General features: G+C 34.5%; 4 protein-coding genes across 7 annotated transcripts; 1 reads left to right on the top strand and 3 right to left on the bottom strand.

Annotated features, from left to right (window-relative positions):
- Positions 1–1,664: 1,664 nt before the first annotated feature.
- LOC106759590 (acyl-coenzyme A thioesterase 9, mitochondrial) lies at positions 1,665–4,842 on the top strand. 2 transcript variants are annotated; one of them, XR_002667586.1, is made up of 6 exons: positions 1,665–2,170; positions 2,815–2,992; positions 3,233–3,699; positions 4,074–4,202; positions 4,335–4,594; positions 4,634–4,842. XR_002667586.1 is itself a non-coding variant. In XM_014642837.2 (5 exons), exons 1-5 carry the CDS (start codon positions 1,760–1,762, stop codon positions 4,494–4,496), a joined length of 1,347 nt encoding a protein of 448 aa, XP_014498323.1. In that variant the 5' UTR covers positions 1,665–1,759; the 3' UTR covers positions 4,497–4,842. The 2 variants fall into 2 exon arrangements, 1 of the variants encoding a protein (XP_014498323.1); XM_014642837.2 differs by having other exon boundaries at positions 4,335–4,842.
- Positions 4,843–6,125: 1,283 nt separating this feature from the next.
- LOC106759448 (formin-like protein 1) lies at positions 6,126–10,680 on the bottom strand. The gene is made up of 4 exons (XM_014642625.2): positions 8,366–10,680; positions 7,939–8,138; positions 7,397–7,641; positions 6,126–7,143 (listed from the first exon to the last, which is right to left on the bottom strand). The coding sequence occupies exons 1-4, from the start codon at positions 10,207–10,209 to the stop codon at positions 6,310–6,312; spliced, it is 3,123 nt and encodes a 1,040-aa protein (XP_014498111.1). The 5' UTR covers positions 10,210–10,680; the 3' UTR covers positions 6,126–6,309.
- A 1,444-nt stretch (positions 10,681–12,124) lies between these two features.
- Positions 12,125–18,058, bottom strand: LOC106759318 (rhodanese-like domain-containing protein 4A, chloroplastic). 3 transcript variants are annotated; one of them, XM_022779947.1, is made up of 5 exons: positions 17,346–18,058; positions 16,287–16,389; positions 15,720–15,965; positions 14,160–14,447; positions 12,125–12,341 (listed from the first exon to the last, which is right to left on the bottom strand). In XM_022779947.1, the coding sequence occupies exons 1-4, from the start codon at positions 17,975–17,977 to the stop codon at positions 14,394–14,396; spliced, it is 1,035 nt and encodes a 344-aa protein (XP_022635668.1). In that variant the 5' UTR covers positions 17,978–18,058; the 3' UTR covers positions 12,125–12,341; positions 14,160–14,393. The 3 variants fall into 3 exon arrangements, with proteins under 3 accessions (XP_022635668.1, XP_014497921.1, XP_022635669.1); XM_014642435.2 differs by lacking the exon at positions 14,160–14,447 and having other exon boundaries at positions 17,346–18,056; XM_022779948.1 differs by lacking the exons at positions 12,125–12,341; positions 14,160–14,447 and adding an exon at positions 12,359–13,719.
- Positions 18,059–23,494: 5,436 nt separating this feature from the next.
- On the bottom strand, positions 23,495–24,165 carry LOC111241520. Its single transcript, XM_022780170.1, has 3 exons — positions 23,906–24,165; positions 23,679–23,815; positions 23,495–23,590 (listed from the first exon to the last, which is right to left on the bottom strand). Exons 1-3 carry the CDS (start codon positions 24,150–24,152, stop codon positions 23,495–23,497), a joined length of 480 nt encoding a protein of 159 aa, XP_022635891.1. The 5' UTR covers positions 24,153–24,165.
- Between the last annotated feature and the right edge of the window lie 1,323 nt (positions 24,166–25,488).

Genomic DNA, 25,488 nt, shown 5'->3' with positions numbered 1-25,488 from the left:
AACACCTTTGAAACCATGCACATATGTCACTTTATTATCACAATGAATACCAACATATATATATATATATATATATATATATATATATATATATATCATCTTTAATCATACATCAAATCCATACATAACTTCAAGAATAAACCATCATAGAATACTATAGATATTTCTACATCATCCTCAAAGTCAAAACATATCTTAAAGTTATCATAAAACAAAGAAAGAAATACTCAAAACAGGTTATGGACTAGTCGCTCAGCACACCAAACTCGTTGTGAGAAAACAAAAACAGTGAGTTCTACTCACTCACCTCTCCCTTAGCGCACCAAATTTGTTCGCTCAGTTAAAGCCCATTCGCTCAGCGTACCAAGTCTTTTAGCTCAGCTAAAGCTCATTCGCTCAACGAGACTGCATAATTTTTTAGCATCAAAACTGCAAAATTTGCACATCTCAACCACTCTTGACCACTTTTATGCACTCTTCCCAACTTTTAACACTCCCATATTGTATTATACGCCTAATTATACTCAACCAAGGGTGTCTAAACCCTTCTAACCTCAATTTAAACAAATATCCTCAAGATCTCATAAAAAAACTTACAAAAACTCAACTTAGAGACTCAAATTGAATTCTACCATTTGTGGTACAATTCCAAGCAAATTAAGAGTTCTAACAAGTCCCAAGTGATCTACCAAGACTCTCCAAAGTAATCATTTGCACTAGTTTCCTTCCTCAAATTGAGTTCTAAAACAAGTTGAACTCTACACAATCACCACCACTCAAACACAACTCATATTTTTACCATTCTAAATGCTTGAACATGGCTTAACCCAACTCATACTCAACCTCAATTGCATAAAAGTACTTCACCAACCATTTCTTAACATTTTCTTCTCAAGAACTCATTTTCTTACAATATTATCTTGTTTTAATTATTAATTTTTATTGATGAAAAATTAATTAAATTAAATAATTAAGCTAATAATTACGTCATTTCACTAAAATTAAACAGTAAAAAGTCAATTTGATGTAAAAAAAAATTAGTATTCAATAAAATAAAAAATAATAAAAATTTAATAAAAGAATTAATATTTATAAGATAATTGAAATTAATTGAGCTTAAATTTTGATATAAATATATACTTACATATCCATTATTATTATTATTAAATTAGAGAAGAAATATTGTGGAGCCTGAAAGGTGATCGATCTCATATTCCTTGTGTAAATCGGGTGGACCTCTTCCTTTCAAATTTATGGCACACATTGCACCATTCACCAGCTCTATTATTAAATTTTTTAATAAATATTTTCTTAATGAATCAAATAATTTATATATATATATATATATATATATATATATATATATATATATATATATATAAACATTTCATACATGTCTGATTAAAAAAAAAATCATCTAGTCACAAATGGTTTTGTATTAGTGTTGTCTGATTAACGTGAAATTATTTTTATTTTGTTATTTATATTTTTATTTTATTACAAACTACCACATATAATAATTTTGTTAATCAATAATTATCTTAAAATTTAAATTTAAACACTAATTTTTACTATCAAATATTTGTAATTAGTGTATGAATTACTGATTTAGAAGTTGAATTCATTAAATTAGAAATAATGTTTCCAAAACAACAACTACCAAAAACACTGTAATTGATACAAAAACAGAGGAGAGTAGAAGATCCGATTCATTCCTGTTCAAAGGGAAGTAAAAACAGCAAAAGACTACAAAAATACAATGGATTTGAATTCTTCTCCGTCCAACAACACAATTGCTGTGAATGGAACAATCCCGGTTGCTTCCACCTTCGCCGGCGCCACCGCGCCTTTGGAGAATCATCCACCGGCGAACGGTTCGGGGGACCGGAAACCTATTGCTCTGTGGCCGGGGATGTACCATTCTCCGGTGACCACGGCTCTGTGGGAGGCGCGGGGCCAGATTTTCGAGAGGCTTCTTGACCCTCCGAGGGACGCTCCTCCCCAGAGTGAATTGCTCACCAGAACCCCCTCGCAGAGCAGGACCAGCATCTTGTACAACTTCTCCTCTGATTTTGTGCTCAGAGAGCAATATAGGGATCCCTGGAATGAGGTCCGAATTGGGAAGTTGCTTGAAGATCTTGATGCCCTGGCTGGAACTATTTCTGTCAAGGTACAGTCTTAAAGTTTCAATTTTTCTTTGTGCTGTTGGGATATTAAAGTGGTTCATGGGGTTTTGTTATCTGGGTATTGTTTTTTAGTTATTTTCAGCTGTGTTTTCTGAATTTTTTAGGTTTTATGGAAATATTTTAACCCTCGTGTACACCCTAGAAAGCCTTTACACAGAGAAGTAGTCAATATTCATGGTTGAAATAAACTTATATCATCTATAATTGAAATTGAATGATAGTAAAAAACAAACTTTAGAGTCACATAGCGTTTTAATTAAATTCTTGTAAGAATCGGATATCTGGGTAATGTTTGTAATATGATTTGGTCATTGAGTGTGGTGTAAAGTGATAAAAATGGTAATGATAAGGCATAACTTTCTAAGTTCAAACTAGGTTGAACTTTGATGACTGGCGTTTGTGGTGAATGACTTGTTTGTTTTGTGATAGGTCAAATGTAGTTTGATGCTTGTTTTTGTTCTAGAAGACAGGAAGGTTCCCCATTTATACGTAGTTAGTAGACTTTGGGGCGTTGTCTAGTTTGCTTCTGTTATTTGGAGCAAAATATATTCATTGTAAATTGTAATGAAGATTTCATATGATGTACCTATTTTTTGACTGTGCTGTTTGATTTTTGATTGTGGAATAGCACTGTTCTGATGAAGCTAGCACAACAAGGCCACTTATAGTTGTCACTGCTTCTGTCGACAAGATTGTACTAAAGAAACCAATTAGTGTTAACGTTGATCTCAAAATAGTTGGTTCTGTTATATGGGTTGGGCACTCCTCAATAGAAATTCAACTGGAGGTTACTCAGTCCAATGAAGGTACATATCTTTGGGATCATGCAGCTATGGAAATAAAGCAATTGATGGTTAATTCATAACAGTGTACACCATGTTGCATAGACCTTAAATTTCTCTTCGTATCTTCCACATAACAATTATACCAACCTTCATGATAGAATCGCATTTTCATTCTTTTGAACTTCCTCCAATACTAGTTATTTTCTTTTATATTTCAACCAAACTTGCTCCATAACTTATGCATCGTCATAATATGTGCAGAGGGCAATGATTCAGACTCCGTAGCACTAACAGCCAACTTCATATTTGTTGCTCGAGACTCTAAAACTGGGAAAGCTGCTCCAGTGAATCGACTTTTGCCAGAAACAGCTCAAGAAAAAGTTCTTTTTGAACAAGCTGAAGCAAGAAGTAATCTGAGAAAAAGGAAAAGAGGAGGAGAAAAGAAAGAGTTTGAGAACGGGGAGAAAAATAGACTTAAAGCCCTTTTGGCTGAAGGAAGAATCTTTTGTGACATGCCAGCTTTGGCTGACAGGGACAGTATTCTTCTCAAGGATACCAGTCTTGAGAATGCTCTAATATGTCAGCCACAGCAGAGGAACATCCATGGTCGAATATTTGGAGGTTTCTTGATGCATCGTGCATTTGAATTGGCTTTCTCAACAGCATATGCCTTTGCTGGATTAGTTCCTTACTTTCTAGAAGTTGACCATGTTGATTTCTTGAGACCTGTGAGTATTTCATCCATCCTTTTACAAATATCAAAATTTGACTGTTAACATGATTCTGTTTTTAATACACAGTTGACACAGGCTGATATTTCTATAACAAATTTGAATCAACTACAGTTACTTAGAGAAAAATTGTTACAGGAGTTTCAAATTGTTTGAATTAACATCCAAAATCTAGATTCTAGAGTAATTATGTTGAGTTTGTGGAAGTGAGTGATGGGAAGGGAAGTATTATAGTTTTACAACAGTGTTTTTCGGGGTGAAATAGAACCTTTAATTTGTGATATTTTGAGTAGTTCTAGTATAGGACCTTACATCTGCTATACTATTTTCCGTGCATTCTACTCTTTGTGATAAAAGGAACCCTTGAACAGGTTGATGTAGGGGACTTTTTGCGTCTCAAATCTTGTGTTCTGTACACGGAGGTTCATGATCCAGATCAGCCACTTATCAATGTTGAAGTTGTTGCTCATGTTACACGGCCTGAGTTGCGTTCTAGTGAGGTTAGTCTCGACTAAAAATGTGCTCTATATAATGCACAATCATTGTTGCTTGCACTTTTTTTTCTTGCAACTTCAAAGCCATCAAAGATTGTAATCAGCATTCTCTGTTCTGTTCTTTTTATGTGATTACAGGTATCAAATACTTTCCATTTCACTTTCACAGTACGTCCAGAAGCAAAGGTGACAAAAAATGGATTTAAACTTAGAAATGTAGTGCCTGCAACGGAGGAGGAAGCACGCCGTATCTTAGAGCGCATAGATGCTGACAACTTGAATGAATTCTTCAGAACATAAGAAGAAAAGCAACAATTAACGAGTAAAGTATTCAAGTTATCCACCCTAGTTATGTGAGCAGAAATTCAAAAGATTATCTTTTATATAATAAGTTTTTCTGCCCCCATCTTAGAGGGCACACTAGTGTACCTTTTTTATGTCTAGCATCATGACTTGTTAGAAGGAAATTGGTGCTTAGACAGACAAGTATATGAATCTGAATTCAATAGGCTTCTGTTGTGCAAGTAGTATAAGGAAAACATAGTTAAGTTAATGAAAGAAATTGTAGAATGAGTTATGTACAATCAATGATGGCTATAGTCATTTGTTATGCATATGAAGCAAATTATATTATTACTATTTAGAAGTCTCATTCTATCTTCCACATAACATAACAGTTATACAAACCATCTTTGTGCTTGTTGCTCTGGTGGAGAGGAATGTCATTGCAATCAGGAAAGGAGTTGCAGTTGCAATCGTTCAACGACCTCCATAGTTATACAAAACTAATGAAGTTATACCTAATATAAACATAGCATTATATTATATAAATTAAGATGGTAAGAATATAGTTTTATCTATCGATATTGAATGCAATAAAAGACTTAATATCAAGTTATACTTAATATAAGCATAATATATAAATTAAAGTGTAAACATCAAACTTCATTTAAATAAATACATTGAAATAAAATATTTGGTGTAATACATCTTCTTAGTTATAACTGTCTTTATCTATAATAATATATACAGAAAATTATCTTATTTTACTTCTTAAATTATTATTTTTTATCTTACATAATATTTTTAATTACAATGAAAAACTGGTAATAAGAAACGTCAATGTAAAAAATAAATTAAAGAATCAAGAAAAAACTAAAATATAGTTGAAAGAATGCCCTACATGGATTAAAAAAAAAAGATAACTTCTCATATTCTACTTAGACTACAATGATTTAGGATTTTTATTTCATATAATCAAACCTTTTATTACAACATAATTTTAATATAATGTATAATAAATAATATATTTAATTATCTCATTTTTCATTGAATATAAATTTATATAAAATAGAAAATAATAATATATACTTTGATTTATAGATTTTTAAAATTAAGATGAAATGTATTTCGGCTGATGATACATCTTATACAGCTGAATCCTTTTACTCACAAGAAGAACATTCTAATTAACAGAGACCAAGACCATAATATAACTTTACTTTAAAGTTTTGTCGAAATTATAAGAAAAATACGTTACCCACTACATCATATCAAACATATCTTTCAAGATTTAAATGTATGAATCTTTATCACTAAACACCAAATTTGACAATAACTTCACTCCATTCACGCAAGCAGAAATGAGCTTTTTTCACGATAATAAGAATTACTGTTCATTGATTTTATATTTTAGCCTTTTCAGTTATCTTTTTATCTATTAATTTTAAACTTTGATATAATAAGATAACCACATTTAAAGAGAGAAAAAAGAATGCATGACAATATATATTAAGTTGAATAGATTTACATCTATAGATATGGATCTATATCAATTCAAAGAAATGTATATACAAAACACTTAAGTTCTAACTGAATTTTCTTTTTCTTGAAAATAAATTGAAAAGCTTTATACATGTTTACTACATATCCAGGCATTCTTGCCTCAGAAAAATCTTTTACTACATAAACTGAAGTCTATTACAAGGATATTTACAATTTAACAAGAAAAAATAAATTACAACAGTTTCGGCCAGATCCATAAAAAATCACCTGGTTCCAGGTTTTTAGGAGAAGATGCGCAGCCAAAAAGTACCTTTAGTAAGTGATGTAGCTAAGGTGATGGAGCCTCATCATCTGAAGAGGTATTGTCATTATTATTATTATTATTATTATATTGGTGGCTCTCATGTAATCCAGGAAGGGGTTGTGGAAGCATTGGGTTAACTGGCACAGGGAATTTATGAGCTGAACTAACCATGGTTCTCTCATTTATCATTCCAACTTCTTTGCAGACACGGTCTAGAACTGCTAGAAAGTCTCTTACAACCATGAAGAGCCTGAATGGATGAGCTTCTTCTTTTGACAAGTTCCCATGAAAATATTCTGTTATCTCCTTCACAAGGGAGGAAGCAACACTTTCTTGGGCTTGAATTTTTGGAATTTCCTCCTCAGCCATTCTGATGAATTTCTTCACTGATTCTGTAAAATTCTGACCGCTTTCATCTGACCCCATGGTTTGGTTTAACTGCACAACTTCTGCTATGTTTGCAATTCCTTTGGAAAGTTTTAACACATCACTGCTTAGAACTTCAGAATCCATAGTAGCAGCCTTCTTCACATTTGATAGCTCTGAACTCAGGCTTGATACAACTTGTAGACCAAGCCTCCTACACTTGACATCTTCGTTCAGAGTAGTAGAGCTTGGAGTTTGATTAGTGTCAAAGAGACGTGCACCTTCGGTTCGAATAATTTCTTGTACAACAAAATGCAATAGAGTGGTTTTTCCATCTGCACCTTTGACATCAGCCAGCTTGAGAAGAGTATCAAGTTTGAATGCCTCTGCATCCCCACGGTTGGTCCCCACGTTCATGCGGTTCCCAGTTTTAAGTACAGCCTCCAACAGCTTCAAGAACATTCTGGAATGTCGCAGCTCTTCACAGGCAGCCTGGAAAAACACCGATCAGATAAAATCATCCAATGTAAACTTTCTAAGAAGTATACAGGGAACATAACTGAATTCTTCTTGGCCTAAATAACGCAATAATAACAAATTGTAAACATATTTTACTGGAATTGACATTTCAAATGGGAGTTGTTAAAGTACACTCTATATGTGCATCAAATTCTAGGTTCCTACCAACAAAGACTCGTCGTAAGATACACCTGAAGAAATGAATAATCAGTGTGAGATTGATTACCTCTAGTGTTTGAAAGGATGTCCTGAGATAATCCACTTCAGACTCAAAACTGCCTATGAAAAGCATTGCCTCAATCCTTTTAAATGCGAAAGGTACATCAAGCACTGCCTTCAAAAATTTCTCAGCCAGACCAAGCTTGGATGGTGAGTCATCTTTATGTTCCCTCAACTTACGTTCTTCTTCCTTGCTTGGTGCCATTCTTAATAAGCTTTCGAGTAATTCTGTCCCAAGTGTATCAGTAGTACCTGTAGAGAGATGCATTGAATTAGGTGCATCATCAGTATACAAGTACATAACCGAAAGTGGTTATTAGAATTATGTTCAATTAAGCAAACTAATCCTTCTGTTGTCCATTTTTATCATTACAAATCCACTATTAGGAAAAGGCGGCTGGCAAATGCTCTTGATAATGAATTGACTACTGAAATTATTGTCTTCAAGGCTAATTTAATGGGTCCAATATATCAATCAATATCTATCGGCCTACCAAAAAACACTACAGAAAACTATGTCATAACTGAAGGAGGAATGAGAAAATATACCTTGTAAAAGTGCTTCACACACTTCTTCTATAGTGATGTTAAGCGCTTTCAGCAAGATACAAATATTTTGAGACTTTTTAGGATCGAGTACTCTTTCCTCCTGATTTGGCGGGTGAGAAATAGAGTTTGTAGTTGCATCCTTGGCCTTAGGGTTTGGTGTGTTCACTACAAACAACGTTTCAATCATTTTCTCATTCAATCTGCAGCCAACCCAATTCAATGTTACTCAATTCAAGAACACCAATTGCAACATAAACAACAATTATCAACCACTAAATGCCATCCACACAACCAGGTAAGAGAATTAAGAAATTTTAAAACGAAAAAGAATCTTGAAATCTTCACACCAAATTTGGGTAAAATAGCAAACTGAAATAAAAAAACTAGAAGGCTAAAAATGTAACAAACGTTAGAGTTGGAAGCTTACTTAAACGAACTGGACTTGATCTGATCCCACACCATTTCACGTTCAGAGCTTGTTCTCACTTTGTCCCAATGCAGGGGCTTCAGTTTTGGTTTACCAGTGTCTTCAATTTCCCTCAAACTCGCCGGCAACTCAACATTGGTTGCTTGGTTTTGCAACACAAAAGGCCTCGAAGGAGGCACCAATTCAGGTGGCCTTGACACCGGTTGACCAACCGGTGTTGACGGCCCTGGGGCTGGAACTCCCCACTGCTTCCTCTGCCGTGGCAACGGCGGTGGTGGTGGTGGCGGAGCAGTGCCTGGAATCTCCCAGTGTTTCCTCTGTGGCAAAGGTGGAGGACCTGGGAAGCTTCCAATTTCATCAAATGGTGTTGTTATTGGCATTGACAGTGCTGGAATGCTCCAGTGTTTTCTCTGCGCACCAAAAGAACTTGTTCCCAATTCACTGAAAGTTCCTCTTTCGGTTTCCGGCGATGAAAGCAAGGCGGGTGATAAAGGCACCGATGACAAGCCGGGTAACATTAGTCCGTCGGAAACACTCGACATTCTCGGAGACTGATCGAAAGTATGGTGACGTGTCACCTTCTCCGGCGAAGAGGGAAGAGAAAAAGCGGAAGACGAAGAAGCATCAGATAATCTCGGTGGTGGAGATGAAGGTAATGTATTTTCATTTTTCTCCAACGTTCCCTCATGCGATGATGATGGTGCTGCATGTGCATGTACACATGCACTTAACACATTGTTATCACGTTCAGCAAAAACCCTATCAGGTGTTGAGCACAGCGAAGAAGAAGAATGCACGTGCTGGTGGTTGTAATTTTCCGGTGATTTCGGCAGCGTGTTCCGATAACTCGAACTCGCCGGCGGCGGCATGTTCAGGATAGACCTTTCCGGCGACCCAGAAGAGGAAGAACACGAGCTAGAGGTCACGCTTCGGTCGACGGCGAACACTCGCCTGGAAACTGATCCGGTTCCGCCGGAGCCTCCCAACGACGAACCTCTCGGCGAGTAAAATTCGTCTTCGTCCTCCTCCGCTGTCGTGAAACCCGCCTCGTCGCGGGGTGGAGGCGGGGGCGGAACTGAAGCTTGTCGCGCGAGCGGCGGAAGTGGCCGGAGCTCCGGGGATTCCATTTTCCGGTCTCCGTCGCCAACGTCGGCGTCGTCGATCGTGTGAGAGTTCGCGACAGTGCCGAGGTAGAGAAACTCGGAGCTGGTGGAGGACGTGTGCCGGAGCTTGCGTGTTTCGACGGAAGTTTCGGCATTGCGGCGGAGCGGGAGGAGGTCAGTGTTGGAACGGAGAACTTTGGCTGCTGGGGAGGGGGGAGGGTTCCGTTGGCGGCGGTAACAGACGAAGGCAGAGATGGAGACGACGAGTGCGGCAGCGAGAACGGCGGCGAGAGCGACGGGAAGAAGTTTGTTGGAGGAGGAATTGGGTTTTGGGGAGTGAGGGAGAATGAGGGAGGAGATATTGGCAGGAAAGGAGGCAAAGGTGATCGGAGAAGGAGGAGGAGGAGAAGAAGGGTATAAGGGGAAAAATGGTGATTGTGTTGTTGTTGGGGTTGGTGTTGTGGTTGTAGTGGTTGTTGGTACTGGTGTGGAGGAAATGGTGGTTGTGGGGATGATGGATGATGAAGGGTATTTGGGTTTTTGTTTTGAGGTTGAAGGAGAAGGAGAAGGAGAAGGATGAGGAGGTGGTGGTTTTGGTGGTTCAGAAGGAGGAAGAGAGGTCAAAGGAATAAAGGGTTCATGGAGGACCCTTCTGTTGAACAACAATAGTTTTGAAGAAGACAATGCACATGACAAAAACAACAACAACAAGAAGATGAAGATGGAGGAGGAGGCTTGCATTCTGTGTGTTGTGGTTGTTGTGTGAAGTGAATGGTTGAGAGAGAGAAAGTGTGAGATATGTAGTAATGGCAGTGGGGGACTTTTGGTTCAGAGAAGAAAAGAAGAGTGTGTGAAAAGGTTGAATTTATGAAGAGATGAAAAGAGTGTTGCATACAGCTAAGATTCTCTTGGTGCTTCTTCTGTTTCACTACTTGAAGGTTTTGCATTTGCATATGCAACTTCTTCAAAGTGTGGTTGGATTGCCACTACAACACAACCCAATCATTGTTTCACCTTTCTCTTTGTCTTTCTTTTTTTCTATCTTTTTCTTTCATTTTCACCTTTTGACATTTTTGGTTAATTGGTACATGGGAACAGAGTGACAGGCCACGTTGATGAAGATTTTTGCAGGTATTTTTGGTATGCAACATTTAAAATTATCCCCACAATCTACTCAGTATCTCTTACTTTCAATATGAAGACAACCAAAAGCAGTTTTCTAATCTTGAGATTAGTAGCTTTTATAAATATTAGGTATGTACTTAATGCTACACTGGAAATTTAATATCTCTAAAATTTTATGATTAGATTTTACATTTTTAATCTAAAATAAATATGAATAGTTTAAGTCATCAGTTATGACCTAAAGGGTCATTTAAAAATAAAATAAGAAATACGATAATGGATAAAGTTTAAGGATGGTTCCATCATATTTAATGGTATTGTTTTCGTACGTGTAAATTAGTATCGTGAATTCAAGCGTTAGAAACTGTAGAAACATGTTGAATACGGAAACGATAATTGATGTTAGTTTTAAAATGGTTATTATAATGGTAATGCAGGGATTATATTAAGAAAGAGAAATGAAATGTGTGGGTTGCTCATATATCGAAAAACTTGGACTTTCGGTGTTTCTCTGACGCGGCGCATGAATTAAATAAATCTACGCTCCTTAAAAAGAATAGATGGAACAGTTTCTGGTTTGACAAAAAGACAAGGAAAAGAGCCAAAAGTATACAAACTTCCCTAAAGTCCGGGGAGACATGTTTCATTAACCATGATAAGGATAGTGCGGTGAAAACTTGTGATTTTAAAATAAGATAATGATACATAAAAGAACATTTTTTTTTTAGAATATTTGAATATTATCATACGTGTTATTATGTTATTATGTGATTGGTCCAAATGACACAATGACACATATGACGATGTTCAAATATTATCAAAAAAATATTGTCTAAAGTATATTTATCCTTTAAAATATCCATTTTTTTCACTATTTTTCATTACTGCTGAGCCAACTAAATGATTAATATTATAAAGTGGCAATTAAAAGTAGGAGTATTTTAATAGGAAGGTTGAAAGAAGGTCATAAAAAGGTAATATTAACATCTTTTAAGAAAGCTTTGGTCCCTTTATTTTTCCTTTAAACAATGAAAATCTAATCAAACAAAATGCGTGTGGATTATATATAGTGTTTTCTTTTTACATGTGGGGTAGCAGTAATCGTACCTCGTTCTTGTGTGAAGACCAATAACCTTGTGCTATGTTCATCCTTTTGCTTCAAGCTTTAAACACTGTCAAACGTTGGAAAAAAGATTACCTACCATTGAAAGTTGCCTCGTCCTATGAAGATAACGACATAGAGGAATGAATGTTGTAAAGCACAGAATATACAGAGTAAAATGTCTTTTCTCTTACTGGTAAAATCCATTTCTGTTTAATTATAATTAAGGATATCTTTCACAAATTTTAAATCAGTCCTTTTAAGGGGAAAAATGTGAAGAAAAATATATAAGCATCTTCATATATTAAAATTAAGTTGCACACAAGTTAGAAATGAAAGTTGAAAAACTACATAAAAAACTTATACGTAAGTTATTTTAACTCTAAAGTTTATTTTTTTTTCACTTATAGAATAAAATTATGGAAAAAATTCATTCAAACAATTACATGCAATCATTATTAGCCAATATAATTAAATACATAGCTATTGACTAAAAAAGAGAGGAGAATTCATATAATTAAATACATCGCATTAGTCCCATAAACCGTTTTCTATATATTAATATTTCTGCCATACAGACGTCAGTGCAACAAAACTACTGTGGCTTTGATGGAGTTGGAGATGATGGTGGCTTCAAATCCGGGTACTGCAAAAGAGAAAGAAAAAAATGATGAGAATTTTTTTATTTGTAAGACATAAAATGTAAGAGAACAGTAGAAAACACACTTCACAAGTATTGACGTTTACCGTGCCTCTGTTTCATGTTTTCAAATAATGCAAGCAAATATCTTAATAACAAATGTACTGACAAAGTTGGAATCACCATAGTCTATTCTCCAATGGACCTTTCCATCAGAAGTCACCTAAATCAAGTTCATTCTTAAATTTACATATCGACACCACCAACTGAGGTACAAAAAGTTCTGTGCATGTGATTATTTGAGATACAATTTCTATAAATATTCAACACTTGAATCTAATGTACGATTTCTCATTATTTAAAAGTATTGCATAACTGTTAACTAGATAGTCATAACTTCCGAAGCTTGAAAGTGGTTGTGAACTTGAATCGGAATAGAAAGAAAATTGAAGAACGGATCAAAAGCACGCAAATGATTCCTCTCTTTTTTTTATATCCAGTAAGGTTGCTATAATTGATATGATATCAAACCATCAGAATTACAGTTTTCTTTCCAACTATCATATGCTCAGAACTGGCTTGGAACTTTTTTATTCTCTTTGTAAATATCTAACACAATTTAGACGGTCGGGTAGGGTACTCTGAAATTTGAATTATGACCTTAAATGATAAATAAAGTTGCTGCCACTGCCACAATACCAGTGAGTTGTAGCATAACCTGGTGCAGTTTAAAGGTAAAAAGAACAGGTCAATAAATTACTCCATCATTACTACCAAAATCAGGGTGGTAAAAGCATGGCTGGAATCCCAGAGGAGTACGAAAAGGCCCATCAAGAGAATCACTTCCTAGGATTCTTTTAAATTCCTGGAAGGAGAGTATTCACTACTCGATTAGCCTGAAGACGCCAGGAGCAACTTCATCAATTCTGTGTCTTTTAAGTTTTATTCATATCTGTTTTGTTTTGATTTTTTTTTTTACAATCCTCAATAGCCGACGTGGTTTGGTTTAATATAAATAGAGGATATGCTAGTATTTGACAGAATGCCCAGGAGAAAAATTCTCATTATCATTGAAGAGAATAGAATGACACAAAGCGGAAGCAATACAGGGTTTATATACAGATCAAAGAATGGTAAAGCTAACTCTAACAGTGACAACTGAAAAACAAAACAAGATATCTGTAATATCTCTATCAGGATAAGACTCCCAAAGGTGGAAAAAGGTAAAATAGGTTTCTCAGTCATCATACTCATTAGCCATAAGAAAACTTGAGTACTCCAAAGCTAAAATTTTGGGATTGCATCACTTCCCCACTCGATTGATAGTGAAACTACTTCTTGACAGTATTTCAACACTGTATCAACATACCTCAACTGTGTTTTCCTACGATTAGTTGTCATGTTAATCAGTATAACAAAACAATAGACATAAAACACCAGTTGCACCATGCAGTGAGAATATAGCACAGAAGCTTAAACGATTGTTTGGGAAGAGAAATAGAGAGAGATGCATTGAAGTGGAACAACAACAGAGGTATTCTAAATTTTACAAACCTCTAAGATCTAAACTTTTTATAATAGATTTAAACCCTCGGATGTCCTCATATTTGTTAAACAATCTCAAATGAGTCATCTTGTTCAAAATGATCTTAATTGGATCCTAAATTTTATAAATTTGTAACAATTAAACACTTTCCGTTGAATGGTAAGAAACGGCATAAAATATTGATGATGTGGTGCACATTGACCTTGATCATTTTATTACGTAGAAATAAGATTTAAATTATAATCTTAAATCACGAAAAAAGGTTAAAAACTTCTTACTGTACAGATTTGAGATTTTGGAACTGCAAATTTAAAATTTCGAAAGACCATCTTCATCAGCCATCACAGCCAGAAGCCTCTCCAACTCGTCAATCTCACCCAAACTCAATTCCTCCCTACTGAAATTCTTAATTGCCACCACTGCTCAGATCCGGTGCTGCTGTGTGGTGCGGAAGTCCCTGTCCTCTCTCTCTGTAGTTATTTTTTCTTTTGCTCTGTGATGAATTGATTTGTCTATTCGGCAAATTTACTTGAATTTCCATGGATTTGTGAAATTTCTAGCTGAAGCTGATACAAAGGAATTGAATTATATGTAATAAGAAATTTACACTAGTTTGGAAGAGACAGGGTTTTTCCTCTTCAAAGACCTTGGATAAACTACTCTTAGCAACTATACGTCATGTCATGCTACTTGTTCTGTCTAATTCATGTAGCCTCATTGCATCCCTTGTTTCATTTGTGACATCAGTTTTAAGTTCTGTCTGTTGTTTCCTTTATGTATGGTTTTAAATGTTATTTGCAGAGTAGCCCATGTGGATTGAAGCTAGCCAACCTATTATCCCTGTCAAGAGTGTTTTCGGTTCTCGTGTGCTGAACTAATGCAGTATTTTCACCTCGGATTCTCTTGTGGATTTTTCCTTTTTAACAAAAATCAAGTATGAAAGGGCACACCAAAATGAATTCTTACATAACACAGTTGAATTTATCAGCTCATATTTAGATCACATTTTCTTTTTGCTTATTTTGATCTGTTTTTAGTTTATAAATTTCCAGGGAAGTAAAGGGCACACCAAAATGAAGGCATAGATTCCGGTTGGGGGATTTGGAACAAGGTTGAGGCCCTTAACACTCAGTTTCCTTAAGCCTCTTGTTGATTTTGCTAACAAACCTATGATTCTGCATCAGGTAAGGTTGCAAATTTAAGATTTTGCAGACTTCTTACTGTATAGATTTGAGATTTTGGAATTACAAATATGAAGATCATCCGACAGTTTAAACCTTTATAATACAACTAAAAGATGCTGAATACAAATCCTTAATACTATTTATACCTGGGCTACTTGCACACTACTAAACCTAGTCTAATCTTAAGGTCAACACCTCATTAAAATATTTCATTCTTGTCATTTTGCAACTAATTATTCAGATATCACGATAAATTCAAAACATAATAAACTGCAACAAATATGTATAACTAGATTAGTGAAGGAGTTGCTCCTGCACCCACCAATGGTGCATTTAAGCCAACCAGATAGATATGGAGACAAACACATCAAACCAAAGTGTTAAAATTTGTGAATAAATTTCCGAATAGAATGTAAACTATTGGCATAATTAATATGGCCTGAACATTTATCAGTGTGAACCCAAATACAATAAACTTTTGCTACAGTAATAATTTTATAAAATACACGAGCTGAATATCAGTGATGTGGAACAAATTTCAGAAGCATAACCCATCGATCAACATTAACTAATAGACAATTCCTACTTTAACTGTTAAACATACCCTTTTAGAACATGAAGACACATGATATGAGAGAGTTGAGGATAACATACATTGGGATAAGGAGAGGAGGACACTACAGCACCAGTTTTCACTTCTGGAGTAGACTCTACAGAGCTTTTCACATTACCATTGCCCATCTTTTGGTTTCCAACAGGGGAGATCTCTTGGGATAAGGAACTCTTATTGTTACTATCTTTTTGCTGGATGGCACCATTTCCATTTTTATTGGGTTCCTTTGAAGATTTTACCCTTTTCCTTATATGCACAGAAGGGGGCAAAAAGGAATCCTGTATAGCCTGCAACCATGAACACTCTTTTTCATTTACTTTGAACAGATTTTCTGCAACCAGATTTGTAAACTCCTTTTTCGGCGTCAAGTTTAACTGACAAACTGAATTACCGAAAAATTAATTTCTGAATCCACTACTTAGATCTTTCTAATACTCTATCTTTTGTAGATTTTTAGGTTTTTTGATAGAGACAATGAAGAAAACCAACTTAAATACAATTTAAAAGGTTTCCCTAATGTGAAGAAAAGATTTATAGAAGGTAGGCAGATGTTTGTTCTGCACTTTCTGCTCAACAAACGCAAGTGAAAGAGAAGATAATGGGCATACCATCCAACCTTGCTCGCCTCTAACCCCACCTTTGATTGCATAGGCCTCTTTGAAACCATTCTTAAAGAGTAACTCGGCAACTTTCATGGAATTATCATCAAAACTACCTTACACTCAAAAGAGAATCAGGTGAGGAATTTTTCAGACATGTATAGTATGCAGTTAAAGAAATTATATTATTCTCATTAACAATCAGATTCCTTTGTTCTTAGTCAGAGCCATATTGTCAACACAGATTTTTTATCCTAATCTTTAGTAAAATGTAAAATATGAAGAAAAAGACAACATAAGTGAAATGTACAGACAAAAGCTTTAATTAAAACAAATCAGCCAGTTGAAGTAAAGTGAAAAATGAAAAGTTGCAGATGGAAAAAAGATCTCCAGGCACTTTCCTAGCCAGATAACCATGGTTTGAATCGGTCCTCTATTCATTCCACAACAGTATGAGGTAGATAATAGCTATCAATCAAGTGCAAAGTGAACAGAAAATTCTCTCATTAAATGAAACCAAGTCAAGAGAATAATGGTAAGGAAACTGGATCGCTACCACTCCAAATTGTATGCCCACAACATCACATAGCACTATAATGTATCTTATTCAAATGGAAAAATTAAACATTTGTTAGACATTTATTATATCCCGATTTGGGGAAAGCAAAACATAATGATGTTAATTCATTCACAACCTTAATTGCCCTTTTCAGTTAAATGCAGTACATACTAACTTAAATCGTGTTCAATTACTTTCACTTAGCATATCTTAAGCAGAATGAACATTTATAGGAAAACACCAGAGCTATTCCAGTATATGTCAAATTAAACAATCCAGAATATACACTTTTGCTCTACACTTCAAAACGCAAACATCGATTTCTTTCCCCTTTACTGTGAAACAGAACTATTAACTAGTTTCCTTTTTCCACTTCAATTATGGTTTAGAATTCAACTTCGCAGAGAAAACAATGTTTTAAACCGCGTGTTCGAGATTTCAAATACCAAATTCTAAGATACTTGCAACATGCAATACTATTCTCTCTCTCATTCTCTATTTTTATTTACCTGTCCAAAACACAGAGAACGGTGTTCGACGCGTCCTTGAACCTCCCCAATACCTTCTTCACAAACTCATCTTCATTCCCACCATCAGTGAACTCAACCTGCACCACTTCCTTCTCAATAAATTTCAAATTCGGCGACCTCAGAAACCTCAAGCTCTTCTCATCCCTTATGTCCAACAGCTGCGAGTTCGGATCATCGCGGAGCCTCCTGAAGGCGTCAATCGCCGACACGAACTTGCACTTCTTGAAATACTCCTCCGCCAGCGGAATCGCCACCAGCCAGATGAAGGCGCACCCGCCTACGAAAAACGGGTACCGGTTGAAGAAGCCGTCGATGGAAACCAGAACCGACTCAATGTTGATTTTTCCGGCGTCTTCGGCGGCGACGTCAGCTATGCAGGGAAACTGAGTGAAAAGGTTGAAGAGGGTGAATGAGAAGAAGGGTTTTGCTAACGCTTTGGGAGAAGGTCTTTGGGGTGAAGAGAGTGAGATTGAAGAATATGATTGAAAAGGTTGAATTGTGAAGTGTTGAGGATTCTGGTTTGAGAAATGAGAGAAGGTTTTGAAGGTTTTGGGTTTGTGGGGTTTTGGGGATAATGGATAAGGAGAGAGAAGAAGAGAGAGGGAATCCATGAGAGGGTGCTTTTGCAGAGAGACACACAGAGATAGTGTGCTCTTCTCGAAGGTTTTCACTATATTCTCTTATCATCTTTATAATTTGTATTCAATTTTTACTCATAATGATGCACCGCAATCTATTAACTTAGTTTTAATACATATTTTTTGTCTCTCTTTCCTTTTCTAAGTTGGATTCAAAATCATTCCATTTTTTAAAAATTCTTTTAAGTTCGTATATTTCATTAAATATTGTTTAACACGACTATTTTACTAGACGTCCTTGAAATCACAATGGCAAGTAATTAACGTGACAAAACTTGTATAATTTGCTTACGTGATTTTTTAAAGTTATTTTAACGTGTAAATATTTAAGAAAAAAATAAAATAACGTAAAATAAGTTAAGTTTGGGTTTGGGTTAAAATAAATTACTTTTAAATAAGAGTGATTTTGCCATTTTTGGATTTAACGTTCTTGTGAAATTGGTGATGACGGTTGATTCTTTGAAGGTATAAGTGAAACATTATACATACGTGAGGTAAGTGGTCCTAATCTAAACCTAATTAGTTGATATTTTTGTTGTTTTATTTGGGGGTTAGGGTTTAATTTGAATTTGTGTTAAATATAGGTATTTTCTTTGATTGACGATGATTTTGAGGGTATAAATTTGTTTAAATATTTTTTTGTTGAATTTGGGACTATAAATTTGGGGATTAGGGTTTAATTGGATTTCGTGTTAAATATGCGTATTTTGTTCAATTGATGATGATTTTGGAGATATAAATTTGTTATTTAAATATTTTCCGTCGAATTTGGGAGTATAAATTTGGCGGTTAGGGTTTAATTTGATTTTGTTGTTTATCCTTTTCTGCTACTTCTGGACTAAAATTTCTAGATCACAAATTCTCCTCCTTTGTTTGACCATTTCATCATCTCTTTCCTCATTATTTTCTTCAGTACCATTTGAAAAAGTTACAGTACATGCCTCTTGAAGATCCATCCTGTTATGCACCAAATAAGCCACCAAATAAATCACCACACTTGCAACGAGGGATTATCCCACCTCCCCTCCAACCACCATCATTTACAATTTCTTTTCCACCCTGTTTTGGAACAAGAAGAAAGTGCCAGGTAATCATCCAACTAAAGAGCTCACTATATGATTTTAAAGATGTTAGCGAAAAGGACCATTTTAAACATTTTCTAACGAAATATAAGGTCTTAGTGAAATTTTTTTTAAATGTATGATCATTTTAAACCAAACTCCCAAAAAAAAGATCAAATGATATATTAAACCTATTAACTTAACAAATTTCCTAACTGCTGTAAAAGAAAAAAAAAAGTGACAGGGAAAAAATGATGTTGAAAATGTTCCTATTATTTTAATTTTGGAAAAGGTCATATTCTTTATCCACTTTTCACTAATTTGAGTTTTTGCTAAGTAAAAAAAAATTTTTTTGGCGAAACAACTTGGCAAGACTATGGTGAAACAATGAAAAATTTCAGTGACTTTGGTAATAGATTAAGTATGTCTGTTTTTCCCTTTTCCTTTTGTCCTTTCTCCTTTTCTATCTTTTTTTTTTTTTTTCATTTTTCATTTAGCTTTTCTCATTTCTTCTTTGGCATTTTGTGTTTTTTGTTTTCTTAATTATTCTTTGGATTATTGTAACATGAAAAGTATGGGTAACAACTTCATATGATTTTATAGAATGTTATTTTGTTTTGTAAATTTTCATGTGGTTGATGTTATTGGTGTTTCAATCGAATAATTTTATCATGTAATTGTCAAAGCAGCAGCTAATAAAAATGGAAAGGATTTGAAGCAGGAAAGAGCAACATACAATAACAAACGTAAATGAAGAAAAGAGAATGAGACGTAGAAGGGGTGTAGGATTTGTGAAATTTTTAAATAAGAGAGAAGAGAATTTTAGTCAGAGATTCCTATTATTCTCTGTCAAAGAAACTAAAAGTTAAACACAGATTTCTTCCTTCAAAATTGGAGGTGCAAGGCAAAAATGAAGAGGTGCAAGAAGAACGTTTCATAATTACATATTGCAAACCCTAAATTTCTAACTTTTCCATCAGTCACACTTGAGAAGGGGTTTATCCTAAAGTTGGAAACTATCCGAACAATTAGACCTACACTTATTTAAAAGAAAAAAAGTCTCTTTAATAATATTTTTTTATAATTTTTTACAATGTAATCTATGATTGATCCGTTTCAAATATTTTTTTAAACATACCAATAAAATGATGATATATATCCTATTATAAAAAAATTATTAAAAAAATTGTCAAAATATCGTAAAACGTTTTACATTTCTAATATTTTCTTCCATGATCGCCTTATGATTTTTATTTTCTCTTAAAAATTAAAAGAACAAATAAGAAATAATGTTTTTAGAACGACCCGGCAAATAAACTCTATCCACGCTTATTTTTTTAACCCGTCTTCATTTTCACGTTAAATCTTTACTGCATATTACATTTTCTTCATACGTTTGGTATAATACTTATAGTTATTCTCGTATTTATACTTCTTTTAAATTATTAAATTATATTTAATTTATTAAAAATATAAATCATTTTACTAAGCTAAGTTATTTTTACAATACATTTAATTGTTTTTATCCTTTTATATAATTATTTAATTTTATCTAATTATTTTTTAATATTTTTATTTTGTAAATTTCTTCATATTTGACATAGAAAAATAGATATATTTATACACTATATACTTAATAATATAATTTTTTTAGTTGCAACTTTTATTTAATCCTTATGTATTTATTTTTGTACAAAATCTCAAATAGGTCATCTTCTTGTTCGATGTCTCAATTGGCTCCTTATTTTATAAAAATTGCAACAATTAGACTCTTATAGTTAAATTAGACCTAATAACGTTAAACAAATGTTGAGGTGGCATGTTGATGTCAATGTTTTAATACGTTGCAAATTATTAGATATATATGTGAGTCTGATGTGGATTTTTGTGTTTTTAATATTATAAAAATGGGAAAAAGATAATTAAACAAATTTGTCTATAAGAATTAGGGATTTAAAATTACATAATTAAACGTCACAGTGGTGTAAGGAAAAGCAAAAAATATAAAAAAGAAAAGGAGAGAATGCACTTGAAAGAGGAGATGGAGTTGAGGAAGAGATCAATCCAAGAGATTTCGGTTGGAGTGGGCCTACAAGGGTTATCAGAGGGGAATCTGTAGGGAATGGTGCAAGCTTTGTAGTGGAAATTGTTAGTTATTTTAACGTGTTAATAAACAGTCCTATTTTATAGGATTGAGTGGGTCAAGTTAGTGGCTTAATGGTCGCCTAAATTAGTGGCATCAGTTTCCTGATTTCTTGTTCTGTTATTATTCTGTTTTGTTCAGAGTTTGTAAAGCTTATAAAAAGCTTCTTTCGTATGGCTGAATAATGTATGCAATCTTTTCACATATTCACTGTGCCATCTGTGATTATTAAAACTTAACAATTGGTATCAGAGCTCCGCAAGGGGCCTGATCCAAGGAGTGTAAAGAGAGCATCCAGATCTAGAGTGCAACTGTGATACAGTGAGTGTAAAGTCATGACTACTTCAGAGAAATATGTTCAACCAGCCATTCCCCAGTTTGATGGACATTATGATTTTTGGTCCATGACTATGGAAACTTTTCTACGTAGCAAAGAACTATGGTAGCTAGTGGAGAGTGGAATACCAACACTTAGTGCAACACCCACTGAGGCAGAAAGGCAGAGTGTCGCTGAGGCACAACTAAAGGATCTGAAGGTGAAGAATTTTTTGTTTCAAGCTATTGATCGAGAAATTCTCGAAACCATGTTAGACAAAAGCACGTCACAGAAAATCTGGAGATCAATGCAGCAAAAATATCAAGGATCAACGAGGGTCAAACGTGCTCAACTTCAAACACTTCGACGTGAGTTTGAACTACTGGCGATGAAGGACGGCGATAAGATTGACAGTTACCTTGGACGCACACTCACTGTTGTTAACAAAATGAAATCTAATGGTGAAGTAATGGATTCCAGCACAGTGGTTAGCAAGATACTCAGATCTTTAACCCCAAACTTCAACTATTTAGTATGTTAATCGAGGAGTCCAATGACTTGAATACTTTGAGTCTTGATGACCTTCATGGCAGCCTACTCGTTCATGAACAACGAATGCAGAATTTTCAACCAGAAGAACAAGTCTTGAAAGTTACACATTATGATAGAGCGGGAACAGGTCGTGGTCGTGGACGCAGTACCCGTGGGCGTGGAAGAGGCCGTGGAAGACAACCTTTCAACAAGGCACTCATTGAATGTTTTCAATGCCATGAGCTAGGTCATTTTCAGTATGAGTGCCCTAGTGTCGAGAAACAAACTCATTATACAATGTTTGAAGAAGCCGAAGCTGAGGATGAGATTTTGTTGGTCGCATATGAAGAGGTGACACATTCTGTTCAAATGGAGGATTGGTTTTTGGATTTTGGTTGCAGTAACCACATGACAGGAAATAAGCAATGATTCACAGAAATACATGAAGAAATACCCCATAAATTTGTCAAGCTCGGCAATGATACAAAAATGGAGGTTGCTGCAAAAGGAAGCATACGGGTACAAATCAATAATATTACCCACAATATTTCTGATGTTTATTATGTTCCAGAACTTAAAACCAATCTCTTAAGTTTGGGACAACTTCAAGAGAAAGGACTTACCATTCTGATTCAACATGGTGCATGCAAAATATTTCATCAAGACAAAGGATTGATCATTCACACTACCATGCAAAGGAACCGAATGTTCTGTTTGTCAGCTTCAACGTTTACTCAACATTCTCAGTGTTTCCAAGTGAAAGATATCTTAGAACAAGAAACGCAATTATGGCATAGACGATTTGGTCACCTCAATTTCAGAGGACTCAATACACTTGCGCAAAAGCAAATGGTAATCGGACTACCTTCTTTGAAAATTTCTACAGTTGTGTGCACTACATGTCTTGTTGGTAAACAACACCGTGATACCATACCCAAGTCAAGTTCTTGGCGCGCATCAACTAAATTACAATTAGTTCATGCTGATGTATGTGGACCGATCACACCAATTTCAAACAGCCGCAAACAGTACATATTATGTTTTGTTGATGATTATTCTCGTAAGACATGGGTTTATTTTTTGCATGAAAAATCTGAAACTTTTAATACGTTCAAGTGTTTCAAAGCCTGTGTTGAAAAAGAAGCTGGCACTCATATCACTTGTTTGAGAACTGACAGAGGAGGGGAATTCACATCCAAGGAGTTCTCTGATTTTTGCACTCATCACGGTATTTCTAGACAACTGACAGCTGCTTACACTCCTCAACAGAACGAAGTTGCCGAGCGCAAGAATCGCACCATTATGAATGCAGTACGATCTATGCTTCATGAAAAACAAGTTCCAAAGTCTTTTTGGCCTGAGGCAGTAAGATGGTGTCTTTTAGGAGTTGGTTTGTTATTATAATTGAGATTGTGATATGTTTGGTGATTTCAATGTTATTATTGTAATTGTTTATTTGTGAATGATATGTGGATATGTTCAGGATCTTGAAGAACTTTATTGTGTAATGAAGCCTTCATTGTCCTAGTAGGATCCTGTTCACACTTAATCGTTCATTGTTCACACTTAATCGTTCATTAGTTGAATTAATAAACAAAATGTGTTCAATTGTATAAAAATTACCTTCAACGTNAGCTGCATATCTCCCAAACCATTTGGCTTGCATTCTTTCAANAAGCATGCAACAAAGGGAAGGACCTTACNTGATTTAGCCTCTTTAAGGTTACTCATGTTCTCCATTTTTCCTTCTTTGACTAGTTCTGTAGTTGGGAAAAATCATTTCAACAACATATCAAACATTTATGATTGGATTACACATTATTATACACTTAATTAAAATGAAGTCATACCATGGTGTTGAATAAACATTTCTGCCCATTTCCAAGCATTACAGTTGAAATCTCTTTCAAATGTTGCATGAGCAACATCAGCAGCGAATTCTTGTGTGGATTTTGGGTTTCCTGTAATTGTCCTATTCAGTAAAGCAGCTTGAACATTACCTGCTGGTCCTGGTATAAGGGAGGCAGAACCATCACATTTTTTCAAAAAAGATTCAAGGACGTCGTCATCATAAACAAGGTCTTCCCATGCATCCATGTTTGTCCTTAAGCAATCTGCATCAAAAAATACAACCTCATGAAGACAGTAGTACCAAATAATTATTTGCAAAATTTTCCAACACTTACATATATGTTCAACTTGAGTTCATATCTATGATCATCTGGGCCGTATTTAAAGGGGTGAATATCGTTGTTATTCAATTATAATGTAGAAATTAAAAAAATTTGTAAATTATAATATAATATAAAATAATATTATAATTTTTATAATATTTTATTTATGAAAGAAAGTTATTTTCTTAATTTCTGTATAATATTTTCATTATTATTAGAAAGCAATGTTTTTCATAATACGATCATTAAGAGTGATTAGGTACAGTTAAGAATTGACCAAATCACTATAATTATAGTGCTTTTTCATGGAAGCAGATGGAGCAAGCTTCAAAACTAAGAATGCTCTTTGCTTCAGAAGTTAGTAAATAAATAAATATATAGAGTGCTTTTGAAGACACATAAAACAGGAAAAATTAACAAATATTTATATTGAATTATAAAAAATAAAACTATTTTGATGATCACGTGTCTGTCAATTAAGAAAATGAGTAGCAAAATAATATAATGAGAACAAAAAGTATTATATTCCTTATCCTGTCCTACCAAACTATATGCTAATTTCATCCACACTGTCACACCTAAAACGTGTTATATATGAAAAAAAAAAATCTAGTTTTATAAAAATATTTAGATTTTATGTTTTAAAAGAATAAAGGTTTAATACCTATTTTGATCCCTCCTTTGGGGGGTTTGTTCAAATTGGTCCCTCCTTTTTTAAAAAGTTCACTTAAGTCCTAAATTTCGCAAAAAGTGTTCAATTTGGTCCTTTTTGGTTACGGCGTTAAGTTTCTTAATGGCACAGATGTCAGGTGGATAGTTTGTGAGTACGTGTAACGTTCTGCTTTGCCACATGTTTAAAAAATAAAATAAATTGTGACGTGGAATATTGGAAATAGGTTTAAATTTGAAATTACATTAGAAATTGGAATTAGGGTTAAAAATTGGAATTAGGGTTAAATTAGATTGGGGTAAAAATTTCGAATACGATTGGGAAAATCAGAAATTGAGAAATTGAAGAGAACGGGTTCATACCATCGTCTTCGTCCATCAGCGCTGTAGGAGGTGGTTTGGTGAAGGTTCGTGATTCGTCAAGGTTCGTGTGTCGTTCGTCATCGTCATCGTTGAGGTAAGTTCTGTTACTTTCTCATTTGAATATTAAGATTTTGTGGTGTGGATGATTAAAATATGAATATGTTTGTGTTATTGAAAGTTAAAATATGATTATGTTTGTGTTATTGATGCTTAAAATATGATTGTGT

The sequence above is a fragment of the Vigna radiata genome, chromosome 4, assembly GCF_000741045.1.
Source record: "Vigna radiata var. radiata cultivar VC1973A chromosome 4, Vradiata_ver6, whole genome shotgun sequence".
NCBI lineage: Eukaryota > Viridiplantae > Streptophyta > Magnoliopsida > Fabales > Fabaceae > Vigna > Vigna radiata.
The sequence above is the reverse complement of the archived record's forward strand: the minus strand, read 5'-3'. Positions and strand labels throughout refer to the sequence as shown.

Coding starts and splice junctions, on each gene's coding strand:
- LOC106759590 (XM_014642837.2), top strand. CDS start 1,760: ATGGATTTGAATTCTTCTCCGTCCAACAACACAATTGCTGTGAATGGA. Junction 2,171..2,814: donor CTGGAACTATTTCTGTCAAG/GTACAGTCTTAA, acceptor ATTGTGGAATAG/CACTGTTCTGATGAAGCTAG. Junction 4,203..4,334: donor CTGAGTTGCGTTCTAGTGAG/GTTAGTCTCGAC, acceptor ATGTGATTACAG/GTATCAAATACTTTCCATTT.
- LOC106759448 (XM_014642625.2), bottom strand. CDS start 10,209: ATGCAAGCCTCCTCCTCCATCTTCATCTTCTTGTTGTTGTTGTTTTTG. Junction 7,642..7,938: donor GTGTGAAGCACTTTTACAAG/GTATATTTTCTC, acceptor ATCTCTCTACAG/GTACTACTGATACACTTGGG. Junction 7,144..7,396: donor CATCCTTTCAAACACTAGAG/GTAATCAATCTC, acceptor GTGTTTTTCCAG/GCTGCCTGTGAAGAGCTGCG.
- LOC106759318 (XM_022779947.1), bottom strand. CDS start 17,977: ATGGATTCCCTCTCTCTTCTTCTCTCTCCTTATCCATTATCCCCAAAA. Junction 15,966..16,286: donor GAGGCGAGCAAGGTTGGATG/GTATGCCCATTA, acceptor TCATGGTTGCAG/GCTATACAGGATTCCTTTTT. Junction 14,448..15,719: donor CCTCCTCTCCTTATCCCAAT/GTATGTTATCCT, acceptor CCTTTGTATCAG/CTTCAGCTAGAAATTTCACA.